Source organism: Ochotona princeps, chromosome 7 (genome assembly GCF_030435755.1).
Source record: "Ochotona princeps isolate mOchPri1 chromosome 7, mOchPri1.hap1, whole genome shotgun sequence".
NCBI lineage: Eukaryota > Metazoa > Chordata > Mammalia > Lagomorpha > Ochotonidae > Ochotona > Ochotona princeps.
The window spans coordinates 47982751-48004523 of NC_080838.1; the positions used below are offsets into that span (position 1 = coordinate 47982751).

General features: G+C 39.6%; 1 protein-coding gene across 1 annotated transcript; it reads left to right on the plus strand.

Annotated features, from left to right (window-relative positions):
• The first annotated feature begins 649 nt into the window (after positions 1-649).
• On the plus strand, positions 650-16899 carry TRMT10A (tRNA methyltransferase 10A). The gene is made up of 8 exons (XM_004594306.3): positions 650-804; positions 5669-5862; positions 7016-7178; positions 7577-7648; positions 9060-9134; positions 11434-11583; positions 15896-16001; positions 16451-16899. The coding sequence occupies exons 2-8, from the start codon at positions 5678-5680 to the stop codon at positions 16717-16719; spliced, it is 1020 nt and encodes a 339-aa protein (XP_004594363.1). The 5' UTR covers positions 650-804; positions 5669-5677; the 3' UTR covers positions 16720-16899.
• Positions 16900-21773: the final 4874 nt, after the last annotated feature.

Here is a 21773-nt window from a genome sequence, read left to right on the forward strand (position 1 = left end):
AGTTTCCATACTCAAAAGGCAGTCTTCTAAAAGAATCAAATCTCATTGTTAACCCTCAATTCCTGCAATAAGCCTGTATTACAGTGGGGTAAAATAATAAAAATAAGTAGAAAAGGAAAATCTACTGGCTTGTGTTTTATTTCTCTGAGTTGACTTGGTCTAAATATAGCAAAGAGATTACATAAGGTCAGGCAGCATAAACAATGAAATGTCACCTGACATTTTGCAAAACAGCACGGGAAGAATAGCTCAAGCAATGAATGGAGAGTAAAGCCCATGGTTATGCTACCTAAGCCATTTCAAAACGGTTTAGAAATTCTATATGTAAACTCATTTTGCTGTGAACTTGACTCAGGTTTTAAATATTTCCCACCTCAGTGTTGTAAAGATAGGTAATACTGGTAACCTTTTCCCGAATAATTCAGTCGAGCTGCCTTTCGTTTATCACTAAAGTGTCTTTCTTATTCCCCATTTTATATTTTTACTAAGGGTTATCTTAGCCCTCTCGTAACGGATATACAGACGAATACGTGCCCACAGCCCCCAATTACCCTCCGAACGCCACTTACACTACCTGCCACTCCTAAACTCCATACCTGCCCCTTCCAAGTCCCGCCCCTTCCGCCAGCGCGTCCGCAGCTGGCGCACGCCGATGACGCAAGGCGCAGCTGCCTCCGCAGCCTACACCACGCCCCCGCCTCTGGGAGTTGAAGTTTCCAAGGGGCGACTCCTGCACCGCGTCCAGGAACATTCCAGAAAGACGTTCTCCGCGAGCTCTGCCGTCTTTAACAGCACGCCAGCTCGGTAAATCTCCTGGAATTGCCGCTGGTGCTCGGCTGTTCTTTGATAGCTTTTGTAGGCCTCGGGCGCGCCCGCCATACTGCCTTCCCCTGGTAGCGAGGGCTTCCGGGGGAAAGGGGAGTGGGACCGTGGCGGTGCCCCTAGCTTGTCTCCTGCGGTCGGAAGTGGCGTCGGAGTGTGTGCGCCTGAGCCCTGGGGCCGCGCTCTGACTGGCTGGCTGCCGCCTAGTCCCGCCTCTTGAGCGCGTCCGCGGGCCGGCCCGGCCGCGGCCTGGGAGGGAGAAAGCGAGGGGGCGCAGGCCGCGACCTGGGAGGGAGAGGGCGAGGGGGCGCAGGCCGCCCGGGGTGGGCGTCTCAGGGCGTGTGCCTCGAGCATGGGGCGCTTAGTGTGGACTGGGTTTTGTAAAGACGACGTCTGGGCTCTGCAGGACGAAGCCACGTCCTCATGCTGTTTTCTTGGGGAACGTGGCCAAGACGCAAGGGTCCGCGTTAGCGGGGACCACTTTTAAGGAAGTTGAGGTGTTGAGTGCATTGAAATCCTCTGAATTCAAAATCGAAGGGTTTTAGAAACGTTTTCATTTCTTATATTTTATTGCAGAGCTGCAAAAATGGTCATTTCTTTTTTCTTAAGAAAACAAATGCAAAAAGCAATTTGCCCCTCTCATGCCACCCCTGGAGCTTTCACTGCTGTAGGTTTCCCTGACTTTATTTTGTGAAGGATAAGTCCTTCACTGTCGCTCCCAAGTCATTAATTGGGCTCTGCAGGCATGCCTGCCTCCCTTTGGAACTTTCTGGAAAGAAACGAGTGAAGTAAGTCACCAAAACTGTTCATACCCTGTGACAAAACTCTTGAGGTTTTCCAAACAGTTGATTGATTCATGATGTGTCTTCCCAGACGTAGTAAGGAAGCTTGGAAAGTGAGGGAGGTTTTTACACATTCCTTTCATCAGTTGTTAGTCTTGTAAGTCCATCTGATACTCAGTACCTGTGAATGAACCACACGTTAAAACAAAGCCCACCGTTGCTAAGTTGGAGTTTCTCTTTAAAATTGCATTCTTAACTATGTGTGAAAATCGGGTTTAGTGAGTGAAAATATATTGTGAGTCTCAGCATATGTGAGGGAAGAAGACAAAAACGCCGTGCCTTGGAGACTTCCTAAATTATGGCCCATCGTGAAATAATCAGAAAGAGAGTGTATTTAATAAAATGCCGGATCGCTTAACAGGTAGCCCTAAGAAGTTAGTACTCAATGAAATATCTGTTTTGTAGGCAGTGAGAGTTGAGAATATCTTCGTATGGAATATACCCTGCAAGCAGCAATTTAGTATCAAGGTTGCGTTCTTTTGCTGTTCGTTTCAGTATATCTACCTTAATTTAAAGCTTGAAAGAATTCTCTTGGTGTGGTGTGTCTTGTAACTGTGAGTAGTTTTAAAACAATCGTGGTGCTGATGTTGACTAACTTGTTACTTTTTCCTGTATTTGTATCCTGTTTAAAGACAGCTGTACTGTGACAGGGAGAGTTAAATTTACTGGGACTTCTTAGGAAGAGCAAACGCTCCCCCTGGTGCTCACAAGATATGGCACATCATTTAGCCTTAAAAATTTTCACATTATAGAATGAATCCACACTTGGAGTATTTAAATACGGAACTAGCTGGAACTGATGCTTGTGATAAACGGAATTGTGCTCTCCTAGAGTGTTTGCTGAAGAGAGTCCTTTGTTTCCTGTGAATATTAAGTTTGCAAAGGTCACTAGGCCTTCTGGATACATGGACTTATGAATTTTATTCAAATCACTAAGTACAGAAAGTAAATATAAAGCCTGGGGATCATGGTCTGTATTCTTAAAATGTATTTTCTTACTTTTTTTGCTGAATTAACCCTGTCTCCATCTCCTTAAACACCTCTCTACCCCCCACACTTGCAGACTTGTGTAATCTGTGAACACAAAGGTACACCTTAGTGCTGGTTAGTTTCTGGCTTGTGTCTCTCTCATCCTGTATTGCAGTCTTAACTGCTTCTCCATTACTCTTCTGTGTCCCGAGTCAGGTTGTCAGGTTATCTTCTAATTCATCGGGTGTCCCTTGGACTCAAGGTTATCTAGAGTTTGTCTCATCTGTTGACATTGTAAGTCTATTTCTTAGTTGTCCTGGGGAATCTTTCTCACGGGTCTTGTGTTAGATTCATCTTGAAGGAGATAATTGCCTCCCCCTCCCTAATCATGTCTCTTCCTACAGCTGATTTGTATCTGCAGGGTTTGTGATTTTTCTCAGCCAGGATCCAGTTTCATGTTTCAGTATCTTGCAGATCTTACGTGTCTAGTTCAGATTGTAGTTGGGTAGTTTAGTAAGCTTATACGTCATTTCATGGTTAGCTACGATTGTGACAGAAAGTCTGTATCTACTGCCTTCTGGCTTACCAAACTTAGTTTCTTACAACCTGTGGTCTGTCTCTACTTTCAACTCTTTTTTTTTCACGGAACATGTAGGTCCACCCACTGCTGGTCTCAGTATACCTAGCTCTCATCCCCTGCCTTACGTTAGTAGTATTTCCACTTTATTAGAGTTGGGGAAACGTAAAAGCTGCCTTTACCCGGCAGATCCAGCAGGTACACTGTCTACCCACTTCTTGTTTCTGGTTTGAGAGACACTGTGCTTTTTGTTTGTTTGTTTCTCCTTTTTTTATTTCATCTGGCTACCATGTGTTCTGAGACAGGCTGCCCCATGGCACCAGCTTTGGGTAAATATCTCTAGGGATATTTGTGTTGGGATTTTTAAAGTTAGTCACATAGCAATAAATTTAAAATGTAAATTTAGTGACAGGAAAAATTTAAATTTTTCTTAGGTTTTAGTCCCTACTTCTGATTGCCAGAACCTTCTGCCATCAGGCTTGAAACAACACAGCACTTCCGCACCCTGTGTGAGCCCTCCTCTGCTGTCCGTTCTATCATTTTGTGTTGGGGGAGGTACTAGATTCATATCTACAGTTAATCCTAACTCTGTCACTTCATTGTTTATTCTACTACATGTTTTGAGTATATTGCTTGTGCTAGATTTGTTCTGGGTTCCTTGTTTCTTAGGAATGGTTTAGTCATTTTGAATTATAGGGAAGTTATTTAACCTCACTGTGTGTGAAGATAAACCTAACTTTTTCAGGTAAGCATAATATTCATCTTATGGGGTTATGTAAGGATTAAATTAGAGTAAGCATGACAATAAAGGTTTGATATTTCTACTTTTATTACTTTTGAAAATAAATTACTCATTTTAAATTTAGAATTATAGAGCAGAAAAACAGAGAAAGATCTTCCATTTACTGGTTCACTTGCCAAATGGCCACAGCACCCAGGGCTTGACTTGGTTAAAGCTGGGAGCCAGGAGCTTCATCTGTATATCCCATGCTGTTGCAGGGGCCTAAGCACTTCTATTGCATTCCCAGATACATTAGCAGGAGCTGGATTAGAAGTGGAGCAGTCAGGACTCCTAACTGTGGCCCATACGGGATGCTGGCACTGAGGGTGGTGACTTACTGCACTGCACCACAATACCAGCCCTGAAAAATTCCTTGTCCTAGTAAGGTGACTTATTTGCTCAATCAGTATGTAATCAGCAAGCATGGATCACCAGTCACAGTGGTCCCGGCAGTGTCATGCTCAGCAAAAGTAGAAAAAGTAGACATCCTGTCTGCCCCCATGGGGCTTTCAGCATAAACTCAGGCTGACATGTTGTTTCTAGGCAGTGTTCCTCTCAGAATGGTGAACACTTGTGAACTCCTACCCAGCTTACTCAATGACCATTTCCTCTTCCTGGAAATTTTGTGAACTTTTAAGATGCCATTGCTTTTTGCTGCTGCCTCTAAAGCACTTTGTAAGATTTCTCTTCTCTCAAATTTGGTGAACGAACTTTCTAAGTTTGCTTAATTATACTCATGTGTCCTGTTGGAAAAGAAAGCAAGAACCCTACAGTAAAACTATTGCTTAGATTATGCTCAGTGAAGGTTTGTTTCCTACTATTTAAAGTATGGGGTTTTCTTGTACAGCATAGCTTCTAACACCTGAAAGGGTGGGAACTTGGTACGGGAGAGGATGAGGTTTTGTTTCAGACACTAGACACAGGAAATCAAAGTGGACATGTGAGACGGGATTTGAATTATTGATACGGACTAGAGAAATCTCTTCAGAGGTGATTATTTAGAGGTAACAATCCAAACTTCAGGTAGTAAGGGAAAATAATGACTTGTCACCGGCTTCCCCCAGTTTCCAGTGTGTTAGCATGTCCAAGGGGGGTAGGCGGAGAGTGCCCCTGAAGGGGGTACAGTCTCAGCAGAGTGGCAGGGAAACAGAAGCTGGCAGATGACTCAGGAAAGTTAAGAAACTTAAAATCAGGGCATGGTTTTTGAATATCCCATAGAATTTACAAATAGAGGTCACTGTGCATTGATCATAAGTTTGAAAATTATCTTCTCATGATGTACTTAAATGTAATTTGTGATAGACAAGATTCTGCCTGTAACATGAAAAGGTAGAGATTTTTTTTTTCAACTGTTGTGAATTCTTTTTATAGGAGTAGGTGAACCTTTTGGCTTTTCTGAAGATCCACTTTAACCTTTCATTACAGAATTTTGCATTTCACTCTTTTCTAATTGGAGGGTTTTTTTTTTTAATGTAAAACATGCCCACACTTATTCTATAAATTCCAATTTCAGAAAATCTGAATGTTGAAAAAAATTTCCCCCATAACTTATTTGGAAATAAAACGTTACCTAAGGTACTTAAAACCATTGTGGTCTTTAGTAATCTCTGTTAGTTATTTACTTTTTTTTGTCTCATTAATTAGTTGTTTGTCAGAAGTTGCTCTTGAATTTTTCAGAAGCACCAAATGTCATCTGAAATGTCACCAGCATTTACTGAGCCTTCTAGTGTTGAAAGAAAGGAAGACTTAAGTGAAGGTCAAGAGGAGAGCCAGAAGCCAAGAGCAGGTGAAGGGGCTGAATCAATGTCGAAACGACAAATGAAGAAACTAATAAAACAGAAACAGTGGGAGGAACAGAGAGAGCTCCGCAAGTATGTGTGCCAAAGTGTTTATGCTCTGCCTGTTGAGAAGTACGGGATCTCTGATTTGGTGTGGTATTCTGAAAAATTGAGTAGCTGTATTAATAGCATTGGGGTCAGGTATATCATGAGCTAACTTGTCAGCCCTGTGTAGGCTTTGAATTGTTTTTAGTAGCGTGGACAAACTGGCACTCAACACGTTTTCTCACTCAAAATTTGTGAATAGCAGCATAGTTTTCAAACAACCACCTCAGGACATTAATCTATTTTTTTTTCTTGCCAGTGTAACAGAATGCTTAAGCCGATTTTATGAAGGGAATAAGTTGATTTAGCCCATAGATATGGAGGCTGAAGATCCAGACAGCGCAATGTCGTTTGTTTGGTTATTCCTTGGCTGCGTCAGACCCTGGCAGATGGCCATGATGTAAAAGTATGTGGGAGGAGAGACCATACCACAAAGTAGGAAACTTGAGCCGACGAGGATCCCATAATCTCTTCTAAGGATATGCTGCCGGAGAGCACCCACTAGGATCTTGCTCATAAAGTCCATTACACCCTAGAACCTCCACCCAGGGAATCAAGCTGCCAACACAACACGCGAACCTCTGGGTTCAAACCGTGGCCAAACCATAGCAGGGATTTACTTAGTGTTTGTGTCCTAGATACTGATTCAAAATAACTGACTCAGAAAGACCAAGTTTTGGCCGAATCTTTATTTTGCTCGAAGAGATGCAGGAAAAGTAGTTAGACGAAAGTTGTCATTGTATAATAAACTATAGTTGATATGGATTAGAGAAAGCGTGTGTGCGTTTTGCTTTTTTGAACTTTTCACTATAAAAATTTTGTATGAACATGGTGTAGTGTATTAACAATGAAAGTAAAATTCACCATGACTATCAAATTTAGTATTTATAAGATTTTCTTAGGGCTAGTGAAGGATCTAGATAGAAAGCTTTACATTGTTTCTCTAAACTTTGTTAATTCCTGTCTACAACTTTCATGGATAGAAGGTCTATATAAAATTGCTAACATTTGACCATTTTTGACTCATAGAATTGACAATATCGTGTGATTGAACTTGATTTTACAAAAGTAATTATTCCTTTGTCTTTTTGGAAGTATCTTGTGAATATCTGAAATAAGTGATGTTAATTTCTAATTTCAGACAAAAGCGGAAAGAAAAACGCAAGAGAAAAAAATTAGAGCGACAGTGTCAACTAGACTCAAACTCTGATGGAAGTGACAGAAAACGTGTGCGAAGACATGCTGTTCACAGCACACTCCGCCTTGTCATTGACTGTAGTTTTGATAACTTGATGGTATTAAAGGTATAGTGAATCAGTCAGAAACCTGTAGGGGAGATGGGTTGAGTCATTCTTGTTGTAATTTGTAGTAATACTTCCATAGAACATTATGTATTAAAGTGCATCTTAAAGCAAGTTTTTGTCAAGGCATGAGAATAGTAATCCTATGGCTCTGCAAGAGTTTTGTTGTTTTTTATGAGGTGTTTGTATGATCTAATATTTTATATGGATAAAAAAATCTGTAATGATATTTCATTTGCAGAATTTTAATAGTAATTTTATTAAGATGTAAGGAAATCAAATGAGAATTACTCAAATGAATTTGCACTGTGATCTCCCTGTGTTTATGCTGTTCCTAAAGATCATGGAATGGCCACAGATCATTTCATTAACTCTGCTTTAAGACTTGCACTCTGTTACAGGACATTAAAAAGCTTCATAAGCAGATTCAGCGATGTTACGCAGAAAACCGGCGGGCCCCACACCCTGTGCAGGTATGACTGAAATTTTAAGACAGGCTCTAATGTCGTAGTTTACATTTTAATTCCAGCTATCTTTGGAAGAGTGTCACAGATACACTTATTTGCTGACTATTTGAAAAATGTTTTCCTTAATAGAGGAAATGGGATGAGGGATGTATGAGAACTCTTTGTATTACTACCTTACAGATTCTGTTTTGTGAATTTGAAACTGAGAAATAAACTGTAAAAATGTTGTCATATAAAAAAAAGATGAAATGGCACCTGTTTTCACATGTCAGAGACCCTTTGCAGCCTTGTTCACACAGCCAATTTACCTCTGTGGCTCTTCATCAGAGCAGCTGCACGTGTTGTCATCATAGTTCCTTAGCTTTTAGTTCCTTGCAGCCTTGTGTCGGATAGACGAGAGGTATCTGGGGGAGGCACAGCCTGCTGTCCACCATAGGTGATCTCTTCTTTACCTGTTGTATAGATTTTGTTTGCTTAAAGGAACTTAGTTTTGAGTAACTGATAATTTTGAAAGGTATTTCTTAAGCTGGGAGAGGGAATGATTTGTGAAAATTAATAAATTGAGTGCTATTACGGTTTTTTTTTTTTGCTTAAGTTCCAAGTGACCTAAAAATTAATGCTGAAACTAAGAACAAGTAGCTGCTTTTTTGTTTGTTTTTAAGATTTATTTATTTGAAAGAGTTATAGAGAGGGGAGGAGGGACAGAGAGAAATCTCCTATCTTCTGGGTCACTCCAGAGATGGCCACAGCAACCAGGGGTGGACCAGGCCAAAGCCATGATCCAAGGCCTCTTCCAGATCTCCAATGTGGGTGGCAAGGGCCCAAACCCTTGGGCATTTTCTACTGCTTTCCCCAGGTCATTAACTGGGAGCTGAATAGGAAATATAGTAGCAGGCACATGAACCTGTTTTTAAGTGTACCCTGGGGGCTTAAGCCACAGTTTTACCTGGGATCAGAGTTTAGAGTCAAAGAAAACTAGGAAGATTTTAGACGGATAAGAAAATAGCAGAGGTGGCAGAACAACAAAAAAAAGAATAGTTATTGAAGCATCACATGATATCCAGTAACATAAAAATATGCAGTTTTTATATGTCAGTTGAAAAAAAAAGAAAGGTATACTGGAAACTTAACACGGAAGCATGAAGTTTACAGAGATGTGAACGTTACTGGAGAGGCAGATTATGATTATTTGAGACAAGTTGGATGAAAATGTAATTGAAATGTTGAAGTTAGTAGATTATGAGGTACATGCCTCCAAACAGATCTAACCTACCCCAGATTTAGTGCTCAGCAACATGCTATGAATTATTTTTCTAGATTGAGAATAAACATGTTGTATATTTTATTGCTGATCAGGTGAGTGTGAGAGAAAGTACTGAATTTAAATAGTCACTTGGTCTTTTTGTATACCTACCAGTTTTACTTAACGAGCCATGGAGGCCAGCTGAAAAAGAATATGGATGAAAATGACAAAGGATGGGTCAACTGGAAGGTAATTAAGACAGCTTCTCAATTCTAAGTGGTTTTTGCTTCTTAAAGTACACTTTTAATCTAAATTATTGAAATATAGCAGTTTTTGAACTCTTAATAGAGTTCAGAATAGAGTTGTGTTTGCTTCCATTAAATCCTAAAATTCTTATCACCACTTTATACCTTGTTTTTCAAGATTTATTTGAAAAAGTTAAGAGAGTTATAGGGAGGAAGAGGTAGAGATCTTCCATCTGCTGGTTCGCTCTTCAAATGGCCACAATGGCCAGAGTTGGGCTGGTTGGAATCCACGAGCCAGGAGCTTCATATGGGTCTCCCCTTTACCAGGGGCCTAAGTATGTGGGCCATCTCCCACTGCTTTCCCAGGTGCATTACCAGGGAGCTATATGAGAAATGGAGCAGCTATGACTCAAACTGGTACCAATGTGGGGTGACAGTGCTGCAAGCAGCAGATTTAAGCCACAGTCCCAGCTCCTATAACATGTTTTTTTTAATAAAAAAAAAGAATTTTAAAGTTGCTTGTATAGTTTCTCCCTAGTGAACTAACTACATATATTAAGTACATTCTTTACACTAAAATTCAGAAGTGTGCCTATATCCTTTTTCTTCTAAATCTGCACTGTTTAATATTAGACTTCTATAATATAGTCTGAATGGTGAATTTAGAGGTGCTGTAAATGTGAAATACATAATAAATTTCACAAACTTAGTATCCAAAACAAGAGAGAGAGAGGGAGGGAGGAGGGAAGAGAGAGAATATAACATTTTTTCCCTGGGATTAGTTTTTTGGTACAGTGAGGTTAAGCAGGTATGACTTGTAGCATGCTGGCATGCTGTTTTAGAATACAAATTCAAGTTCTAGCTATTGTGGTTTCAATCTGGCTTCCTACTAATTAATATCTTAGAAAGGCAGCAAATGATGTCCCATGTGCTTGGGCCCCTGCCAGCTGTGTGTGACATAGGAGCCACACTCACTAGCTCCTGGCTGTGGTCTGACCAGTCCCTGGCTGTTACAACCATTTGACAGGTTTAACTACATATGAAAATCCCTCTGTCTGCCTGTCTCTCTCTGATGCTCTGCCTTCCAAATAAATAATCCTTTTCTGTAAACCTCCCTGGATAATTTTTAAAATATTATATTTGACATGATACCATATGTGGCATACTGTGTTAATATATTACTAAAATTAATTTCATGTTATAAAATCTGGCTGGTAAGTAGTTCAAAATTATATATGTGGTTGATAGGGTTTTTTTTTCCTATTGAACCAAATTGTTCTCAGTCATTGGTAAAGATGACTAAATAGATTGACTTTAGATACAATCCTGGAGGAATTCTGTCTTATTCAGAGAAGTTCTTAATTATTTTTACACTTTTTTTTTCTTTTCTCAGAGTCAGTTCTCAAAGTGACAAACTCCCTCTCACAGGCACTAGTTTTATACTTTTTGCAAATGAAACATTTTGAAAGGATTTTTACATTTGTAAGTGCCAACATAGCATGTCTGCTTTATGGAGACGTAAGTGCGATGGGATAGGCATACTGTTTTTGTGACTTAGATTTATTAATTGCTCCATCAGCTTTCTAGAGAGAGTGAGATTCACTGGTTTCATAATTGTTCACATCCCTCTTGGGGCCTTCATTAAGTATATAAATACTATATGGTTATTTATTAATAAGTAATTGATTTTTAGTGAGTCTGTTTTATTCTTCATTTCCTTAAAACTTACTGGATAAATGTCACTTGAGCCTGGTGATCTATATCCTTTTGTATAATTAGTATGTTTGCAAAATCCTGACTGCAAACTAGTTTTCATAAATGTAGCATTACAGAGGGAAAAGCATGGAATGAAATCTGTCAGCATTTCCCTTTTGATGATTCATATTTATAGAGGGAAAGTAATAGGAGAAGATTGGCTGGAGAACAATGGGAACGAAGATATGCTAGTTTTATTTGAAAAGAGATAAGATTAGAAAGGTAGTCTCCTTTTCAAGGAAGAGTTACTAAGTTAAGAAGTGTGAATTTTATCCTCCAGAAAAAAACAAACAAACAAGGAAACCTTGAAATTTGTGTTTTAGAAAGTGAGTCCACTGTCAGGGTTTGAGGGTAGAGGTTGGAAGAGTCTGAGGCCAGAGAGAGGAAAAGAAATTAGGAAGTTGTATACATAATTGAGCTATGAACTGATAACAGATTTTAGCCTTGGGTTCTGAATAACATGAATACATTTTGACAATTTTTTTCAAGCCTTATTTCAGATTTTTTTTGGATGGATTTGTTAATTACTGACCTTCTGTATCTTAAAGGATATCCAAATCAAACCAGAACACTATACTGAGCTCATAAAGAAAGAAGACTTGATTTATCTGACATCAGATTCACCTAATATACTGAAGGAATTAGATGAATCAAAGGCATATGTGATTGGAGGACTAGTAGATCACAACCATCACAAGGTAGTGTTTTTTCACTTTTGCAGTTGTTTGAATTTATTGATATTCCAGCTCTCTAATAGTAGCAATAATAATAATAGCTCATCCTTCTTGAGTGCCTACTGTGTTTCAGTCACATGTTGATAGAAGATGATGCTGATCAGTTGCTAAACCGCTGAAATTTACAAACTTTTAAAAAACATGATTCCCATAGGATGCTGTTTCATTTGTACTTTTTTTCTTCTTCCAATCCCATATCATCACCTGAATGAAAAATTAGAGAAGTGCACATTCTAAAAGAAAATATAATCTTGTATTTTTTAGAATAGTTGCAGTCAGTTGAAATTTAAGCAGTTGGACATAGCCACCAATTGAATAGTGTAGCTCTGGAATTTTTCACAATGATCTCTTAGCCTTCTCTGTTCTTGAGGAAAGTTCTGTTTTTGATTGAGGATTAAAAAACCAAAATTTTCTTTTATGTGTATGTTTCCATGAACTAAAAAAAAAACATTGTTTTTTAATTTTTATACATTTTATTATTATTATTTTATAGTACAGTTTCATATTCCCTTATCCCCTCCCCAGTTCCCTCCCTCCCCCCAGTTCCTCTATATTATTACTAACATATAGTTCTTCATACTCAGTCATATGTCCATCATTGTGGGCCTGGACAATGGCAGAGAGTCCAGAATCCTATTGTCAAGATCTAGTAAACAGTTTCATTGTAAGTCCATCTTTGTCTGGAAGCAGAAATGCATACCACACTACATCTTCACATCTGAATGTTAGTCTCCATTTCACAGCTACTGTACATCCCCTTAAATGAAAAGTCATGTTTCAAAATCAACAATAGAAAGAAAAGAGGAAATTTACAATGCCATGAAATGACATGTTACTAGATATGACAGTCTCCATTACACAACTACTGTACATCCCCTTAAATGAAAAGTCATGATACAAAATCAACAAATAGAAATTTACAATGCCTGAAGTTAAATGACATGTTACTAGATATGACAGTCTCCATTACACAGCTACTATACATCCCCTTAAATGAGGAGCCACAAAACAAAATCAACATCTGGGAGAAAAAAGAAATTAACAACACCAAGAAGTTAAATAACATGCTATTAAATGACTAATGTGTAGCTGAAGAAATGAAAGTCAAGAACCTTCTTGAAGAAAATGATGCCACTGCATGATCTACGAGTCATTGAATGATTTAATCAGAAGGAAGTGTTTTGAAGAGATGAAACTAGCAGAGAATAACAAAACTTATGTGATATAGTTTCTGCTAATCTTTGTTGAAGTGTGTCTCCTCCAGACAATAAGCAGATGGGTTTTGTTTTTTAATCAAGTGTACTACTCTATGATGTTTGATTAAGCTTAAGCCATTTACATTCAGAGTTAAATATACGTGGGTGTTACATTGGTCCTGTCATTTTAGCAATGGGTTGTTCATTGGTTTAGTCTTCTGTTGTCATTTTACTGGGATGTTCTTCCTGTTTGCCTTTGGTTTTGGTAGGTGCTATTCCTCTTCTCTGCCAAGAGAACATCTTGAAGTATCATTTGTAGGGCAGGTTTGGAAGAGGCAAATTCTTTTAGCTTTTCTTTACTGTGGAAGAATTTTATTTCATTTTCAAAGACAAAAGAAAGCTTTGCTGGATATGTTATCCTGGGCCGACAATTTTTTTCTTTTAGAATCTGGAATATGTCACTCCATTCTCTTCTTGCGTGTAGAGTTTCTTGTGAGAGATCTCCTGTAAGCTTAATTGGCTTTCCTTTATATGTCAATTGATTTTTTTCACGTGCACATTTAAGGATCTTTTCCTTATGTTCAATTGAAGAGAGCTTAACAATCATATATCGTGGTGAAGATCGCTTTTGGTCAAGCCTGTTGGGAGTTCTGTGCCCCTCCTGGAACTTGTTTCCCAGTTCTTCCTCTAGATTAGGGAAATTCTCCTTTATTATTTCATTAAATACGTTTGCAAACTCAGCTTTTCTTTCTGCACCTCTGGGACTCCCATAACTCTTATATTTGGCCTCTTAATAGTGTCTTTCAATTCTTGAATACTTTTTTTGGCCTGATCCAGCTCTGCTTCCAGCTTTTTGTTTGCTTCCCCCTGATGACAGGAAATACCTTCCAATTCTGAGAGTCTTTCTTCTGCCTCCTTGATTCTATTTTGGAGACTCTCCACTGTACTCTTAGTTTGCTCTACTGTGTTCTTAATTTCTGATATACCAGCCTTGATTTGCTTTATTGCTTCCTTAAATTCTTTGAACTCTTGCATAAGCTTCTCATTGTTGATCAGAATCTTTAAAATGAGTCTTATGGCTTCTGTGTGCCCCATTTTCTCGATGTCTTCCTCAGTTAACTCTGACGTTGGCATAGGGTTTTGCTCCTTTGCAGGAGAGTTTTCGGCAATATTCATTGTGCCTTTGTCTCTTCTTTTGCTCTTGATCATTGTACTTCTTGTTAGCAGAGTCTTCTCCTTGGGGTAGGTTTCTAAGCTGTGTCACCCACAGGGCTACAATGCGATTTTACTTATTGCGGTTGGTACACAACTTTTCTTGCAGCCACTTGTGCCACAACCTCCAGCAAGTTCCAGGTCTGGGTTCTTATATCAGATTTCCACTGTGGTCTCCACAGCCCCAACTCTTGGCTCACCACTCACCACCTCCTGTGATACTGTGCTGAGTCTGCACCGTTGTCTCTGCAACCTTTCTCCCACTTCAAGTAGGAGCAGGTCCCAGGATTAGAGAGACACCAGGTGTCCTATATAATTAGGTTGTTGGTGGCGCTGATCTTGCTGGAACCTGTTGGACATTAGGTCTGGGTGCCACACGGACCTATTTTGACCCGTACGATGACACAGTCAGTATTATTTTCCTGCAGGACCAATGCAATCTCATACCTCAGCAAGTTCTTGCGAGATTAGCACACGCGCAGTTCACTGTTGTCCCCTGCAGTCCCAAAGCTATTGCAACAGTGCCCAAAATGGCGCCTGCCGTACAACCACTAAGGTTCTTGATTTGCTGGCCGTCAGATCCGAGGACTATCCCAGATCTGCCCTGAGTGGAACCCGTAGAATGCCACGTCGTTGCAGTTCACCCAGACAGAAATGAGCTCACTCCCAGCTCAGCACATGCTCAGTCCTCTCCCTTGCCCTTTCCTCCTTACGCAAAATGGCGCCCAATTCAGCTCTAGGGGGCTGACTGGGCTGTGAAATCCACTCTGTTCTTGCACTGCCCGTCTGAGATCTGCTGCTCTGTCTCTGTTCCTGGTCAAATCAAACGGACCAGCAGAACGGACAGTTCTTTGTCTGGGTTCACCACCCAATCTCCCAGTGAAAGTCCCTTCCCACCTGGTTGCTGGTGGATTTCCGGCTGCTGTGGAGTTCAGATCGCCGTGCTGGAATATCAATCTCTGCAACACCACACCGTTGTGTCCACTGCTTTCCTGTGTCTGTCAGTCTCCAGGTACCCCTCTGCTGTTCTGTCCTTTCCTATTTCCTGAAATATGTCCTCTCTGCTTCATCCTGGTTAAATGTTTTTCCATCTGTATAAACGTGTCCTTACCCTATTCCGCCATCTTGATTCTCCCAAAAAATATATATTGTTTTGAAAACATCTAAAATATTAAAATCTGTAATCATTATTTGAATGTATAAACTACTGGTTGGGAAATTGAGATTTGCTCTCTTGTAAACTCTCATCTTGTGTCCATTTTGGTCCTGGATAGGCATAGGCATCAAGGTTTGTGATTGTAAAAAGAGCTGAAATTCCTGTTCATAATTTCTTTGTCAGAAGTGGAAAAATAACAGTAATGGATAGTTTAAAATTGTTTTTTTAATTTTATTTGTTTGCTATTTGTGACTCTTAGTTTTATGTATTTGAAATAGTTTTATGTTTGTTTTGCTCCTGGGAAGAATAATGATACTTTAGAAATTTACTTTGACTGTTTTAGTCAAAGTAGAATGATGAGGTGAGATAGAAGAATAAAAAGATTGGAGTCAGGAAGCAGGTCAGCCAGGTTTGTTTTTTTTTTTGTGGTTCTGTCACTAAACGATCTTTGAAACAGGGCAAGAAATAGAATTTGTTTGGTTTCCTCATTTGTAAATTGAGGAGGTTAAAACAAGCCTCGGAAGCGCTCTGACTAAACTTACTGTCAGGAGAATGTTTCCAAAACAGCACTTAAATGGTGTTCCCCTCTGTTTCTCTCCCTCTCTCTCTCTCTCTCCTTTTCTTAGTCATAAGCTTTGAACTAAATTCTTTTCTGAGAACTAGTTATACTGTCAGAGACTTTAAAAATAATTTGACCTCCCATGTGTTGTAGGGAATCACGTATAAACAAGCATCAGATTATGGAATCGATCATGCACAGCTCCCCCTTGGACATTTTGTGAAGATGAATAGTCGGAAAGTTTTGGCAGTTAATCATGGTAAGCTGTAAGGTCGTAAACTAAAAATCGCCCAAGTGCGCACTATGAAAAAGAATATTTCATTTCAGATTTGGAGAAATAGGAAATAATATACCTTGCCAGGGACACAACTATAAAAAAGAATATAATATTTATATGACAGTAATTATAATGCATATTTTAGAACATTTTTGCAAATGTACAAAATGCTTAACAATTTTAACTTCAATATCACTGGTCAGAGATACTTTTTATTAACTTTTTGTTATGTTTCCATCCTGTTCTTTTTTCCTATACATGCAAGGGTACTTACTAAGTTTGCTAAGAAAATGTAATTAAGAGCTTATTTGGGGGAAGAACACTATTAGGGCAAACTTGCGTTCTTAACGCAAAGGTAATGTATTCTAAAAGGCAGTCTGAAACAGCAGTGAACTTGGCTAAGAAATGAATGGAGTTTGTCTTTGTTACAGTGTTTGAGATTATTCTAGAATACCTGGAATCAAGAGATTGGCAAGAAGCATTTTTTACTATCTTACCCCAAAGGAAAGGAGCTGTTCCTACAGATAGAACATGTGAAAGTTCTTCCCATGGCGAGCAGTCTGCCCAGGCTGAAGGTGGATGGGACAGTGATTCCAGTGAAGGAGAGGATGGCAGAAATGAACTAGATTCACCAAACACAGAAGACAAACAGGATAAGGAAACCAGCTCTGAGTCTACCGTGAGTGCTGCACCACACTGATGCTACCTGTACTTTTAGCTTAAGGGAAAAGTTAAGAAGAAGTGAAACATTTCATAGGAAGTTTAAATTGAAAGAAAATTTTATTTCTCATTTCTGTTGCAAACTTAAAAATTTTGTAAGTTGAATGATAGTATAAAGTTCTTTAAGCTCTGTAAGAAAGAAAATTTTGCTTTTTGCAGCTCTTGCAAAAGAAGACTTAAATATGTGTTTTTTTGTTTGTTTTAAGATTCAAGAGTTTCTGGAGAATGTTAGGTAGTCAGCATGCCTGCATTCTCTTGGATTTGCTGGGACTGCAGTCTTTAGCATGGTTTAAAGTTCTTTACTTCCTTTAAGTTTGAGTTTTCTTAGTTTGTATTCTTAAGATTGTTTTCCTAGGCTTTTACTCCTTGAGTGTGGGGACAGGAATTCTCAGATGTCCTGTGAGTCTACCAGGATGCTCTGTATGGGAGGTTGCCTTTTGTGTGCAGGTTTTTACGTTTAGTTTTGAAAAAATATTCTAAGAAGCATCAGCTTGATAGACAAAAGAATTCATTTCTTTTGGATTACAGAAACCATGTATGCTTCACCTTTGTGGTGCCCTCTCGTGGTTCTGAAGTAATAGAATCTCTTTAATACCTCTTTTGCATTCCTATTATGCTGATAAATTATTTTGAATACAAAATTTAGTTTTTGAAGGCTAGATTATTTTATAAAACTGCTACTTTTGAGGGAACAATTTTGTCTTTACCTGAATTTAAAATGAAATAACTCTTAGCAGCTACTTTTTCTTTCTATGTATATATTTTTTTTTTACCACAGAGTATTTATTGGCTCTTAAAGTGAATAAAGTTTAAATGTGCTTCAGCTTCTTATATAATAATATTTAAGGAACATGTGTGTTTCTTAAATAATGACACATGAATGGAGACATGCATATCATATTTGCATCTGTTTATCCACATCATGAGTGATTCTTAATTAGTAATTGATAATAGGAATAATCTGTATGATTTATGTGAGTGGTTGTGTTGAAAAGCACTGAGAGCATTTTGAATTTCATGAACTCCCAAAATTCAAAGTTAAACATGTATGTAGAAAGATTGTGTGGGAAGATGCAGTGAAAGGTGCTGTTTTGGAGGTGGTATGGTGAAATAGGAGGCAAGCTGCTTTCTGTGACACTGCTGGTTTATGTCCTAACTCATGTCTGATCTAGCTCCCTGCTAATGGCCTGGGAAAAACAATATGTATTTGAGTGGGAGATTGCCACTGGATCTCTGCCTGCTTTGCCTATGTAGCAGGTCATAGGTACAAGGCACACTAAGTCCCTGGGGCAACCCCCTGACAATGGTTTCAGCTAACTGAGCCCTCAACCTGACCTAATTGCTGGGCATGCAGTGAGAGCAGTGGGCTGCACCCCAATCTCTCTTCTCTGTCCTTGGCTGAACTGTACTGGGACTTCCTCGATGAGCAACTCTTAGAAGTCGGATGCAACCCACAGCCTACTTGCCAGCCACTTGTGGTGACTGTGACCTGAGGCATAGCTTCTAGCCTATGTGCTGTGTGTGACTCAGGGCCTACCTGCCTGTGACCTGAAGGCACAGCTTCCCTCCATGCATGGGGAACATGACTTGTGACTTGGTTGTAGAGTCCAGATAGACATGGCTTCTAGCCAGTTACAGTGTCCTTGTTGGGTGGGAGGATTGTTTGGGAATGCCCTCTGCCTTCCCCTTCCCAGTCTGTGTGAGTCGTGCTCACTTTACAATAAACAGACATGCTCCATCAGACTGTCTCCGGAGGTTCTTGTGATGGAGAACACTTTCACCTCACCCTCCTCCATCCGGGTCTGGAAGGTTTTTGTGATGGAGAACACTTTCATCTCACCTCACCTCCCCCCGGGGGTCTCGGAGGCCTGCTGGCAGGATAAACCCCTGAAAAATTTGGGTTCCTGCCACCCACATGGAAGACCCAGATGAAGCTTCTGACTCCTGACTTTAGCCTGGCCGAGAACTGGCCTTTACAGTGTCTCTTCCCCCATATCTCTGTAACTCTGGATTTCAAAAAAATAAATTCTTTTAAGGGTGGGGTTTCTGTTTCAGTTTCTAAACATAAGTTACAGAAGTGACCTGTCGGATGAAGTACTTGTTCTCTGTCACAACAGCAGTAGTAGTTTGAATAATGGAAGTCTCTATTCTTAATGTACAAAAATTGTCATTTTAGAAAGTGTAAAACTCACAGTATGTAAGTTATATTTCTACACTGAGTAGAAAGAATATTGATTTCAGTATTGCTGTTCATTGTCTTTTATTTTTTGTTGTATTATTCTTAGTAATCTATTACAGTTACCCATTTTAATGAAAGATATGTAAATAAAAACAAGCCTTAACAATATTGAAACAACTGAGTTTATATCTCATATATATATGTCAGAGGTTCAGATATTTCTGAGTAAATGTGATTTACTGGCAGGGAATATTATGCCTTTTATTTTTTATGGAAAGGGCCAGTGCTTAATCAGGAAGATGAAGAAAAATTATTACAAACATTGAATATTTTAATATTTACTAATTATAAATGGCCCTGGATTAGTTTCTATTGATTCTGTAACAAATCACTACAGACTCAGTGACTTAAAGCAACAAAAATTAATTTAGTTCCAGAGGCTTGAAAACCAGAAATGAGGGCCCAGTGCAGTGGCATAACAAGCTAAGCTTCTGCCTGTGGTGCTAGCATCCTGTACAAGTGTTAGTTGGAGTCCCAGCTGCTCCACTTTTGATCCAATGGACATTGGAATGCAGTAGAATACAGCCAAGTAATTGGACCCCTGTATCCATTTGTGAGGTCCAGAAGAAGCTGCTGGCTCCTGGCTTGGGACCTGCCTACATCTAGCTATTGCAGCCATTTGCAGAATGAACCAGTGTGTACAAAGATTTTCTTTCTTCCTTCTCTGTCTCTCCATCTCTCTCTAATTACCTCTTCCTGGCTCTCCCTCTCTCTCACTTTAAAGAAATCTTTTTAACGGAAGTCTTTAAAGTAAAAGCAGGAACCCATTAAGGAAGCATCCCTGCTAGCCTGCTCCTAGCTGTGTAGTCGTTGCCACGCCCTGGTGTTGCATTGCTTATGCTTACAGTTGCATGTTGTCATTGTCTTCGTCACCAGTGTTCATCTATTCTGTGTCTTCAGTATCTGTGTCTGTGTCCAGATTCTCCTTTTCTTAAATGAACATTGGAGGACAGTTCCTCCATCATCCATCGTGACATCATGTTATCTACAAAGCCCTATTTCTAAGTAAGACATGATGCTTCCTACTCCAAGTCCACATCTAGGCTGTTGGTGGCAAGAAGAGGACAACCTCTGTTCAAATAGCTAATTTCTTAAATATTTAAACTATTGGTTTTTAAAAAATTACTAGGTTTTTTTCTCACTTTGGTATGTCTTTCTGTCAGCATCATTTAGATATGAGTTAAAATTCTAGGAAGTATTAAAGTCACATGTGCTGGTAAATACATTACTCAAGTAAATGCATCAAAAGGACATATGTCTACTGAAATAATGGAATTTCTTCTCATTTAATTTTTTTCAATAAACTTCTGGTCTTCATAAAGCAAACTTATTTTTAAAGAAAGGAGTATTCTTCAGTCTGTATATCTGTAGAATTTGAAAAATACTCAGAACAGCAACAGAAAAAAAAAAGAAAGCAATTCTTTTTTTTTAAAAAGATTAATTTTGTTTTTATTACAAAGTCAGATATACAGAGAGGAGGAGAGATAGAGAGGAAGTGGAGCTGCCGGGATTAGAGCCAGCGACCATATGGGATCCCAGTACATTCAAGGCGAGGACCTTAGCCACTAGGCCACGCCACCAGGCCCAAAGAAAGCAATTCTTAAGAAGAAATGTCTTGGGCCTGGTGCGATAACATAGTGGTTAAGATCCTTGCCTTGAAAGCCCCGGGATCCCATATGGGCACCGGTTCTAATTCCGGCAGCCCTGCCTCCCATCCAGCTCCCTGCTTTTGGCCTGGGAAAGCAGTCAAGGATGGCCCAAAGCTTTGGGACCCTGCACCTGCGTGGGAGACCTGGAAGAGCTCCTGACTCCTGAGTTCGGATTGGCTCAGCACTGACCATTGTGGCCGCTTGGGGAGTGAATCATCGGACGGAAGATCTTTCTCTCTGTCTTTCCTCCTCTCTGTATATCTGACTTTCCAATAAAAATACATAAGTCTTTTAAAAGAAAAAGAAGAAATGTCTTTTAGGAGGTGAGTGAACAATGATGAAACCCATAAATTACTGATGATCACAAGGTGAAGTGATGTAGTGATGTTTCACTGCATAGATGGAGAGTCCTTGAAATGATACAGATAAAGGACATGAACTCTGCATAGTGCCTAGAGAGTATGTACAAACAACAGGAGAATGGGATAGGAAAGGAAAAAAGGGAAAAGGTGATGAGGATTAATCACAACAAAAGTCTGGTAGTCAAACTTAGATCTCAATTTGCATATAGATGCTTTTGTGTTTTCCTAGCTCATTTGCAGATACATTTAAAAAAATGGGCCCAGTGCAGTGGCCTAGTGGCTTAAGTCCTCACCTTGCATGTGCCAGGATCCCATATTGACAACAGTTCATATTCCCGGATGCTCCACTTCCCATCCAGCTCCCTGCTTGTGGCCGGGGAAAGCAGTAGATGATGTCCCAAAACCTTTGGACCTTGCACCCATGTGGGAAATCCAGAAGAAACTCCTGGCTCCTGGCTTCAGATAGGCTCAGCTCTGGCCATTGCAGCCGCTTGGGGAGTGAATCAACAGATGGAAGATCCTCCTCTGAGTCTCTCCTCCTCTCTGTATATATTTCTGATTGAATAAATAAATAAATATTTTTTAAAAAATAAGATTATTAGTGAAAGAAAGTGACAGAGAGATCTTCCATCCACTGGTTCAGTCCCCAGATGTGCATACAGGTGGACGTAGATATATGTTCCCCCACACAGATATATACATGCCTGAGAAATTTATCATGCTGGTTGAGCTTCCCTGCTCCAAAAATCTGAGGGTAATAAAGCAGCCCACATACAGACCGGAC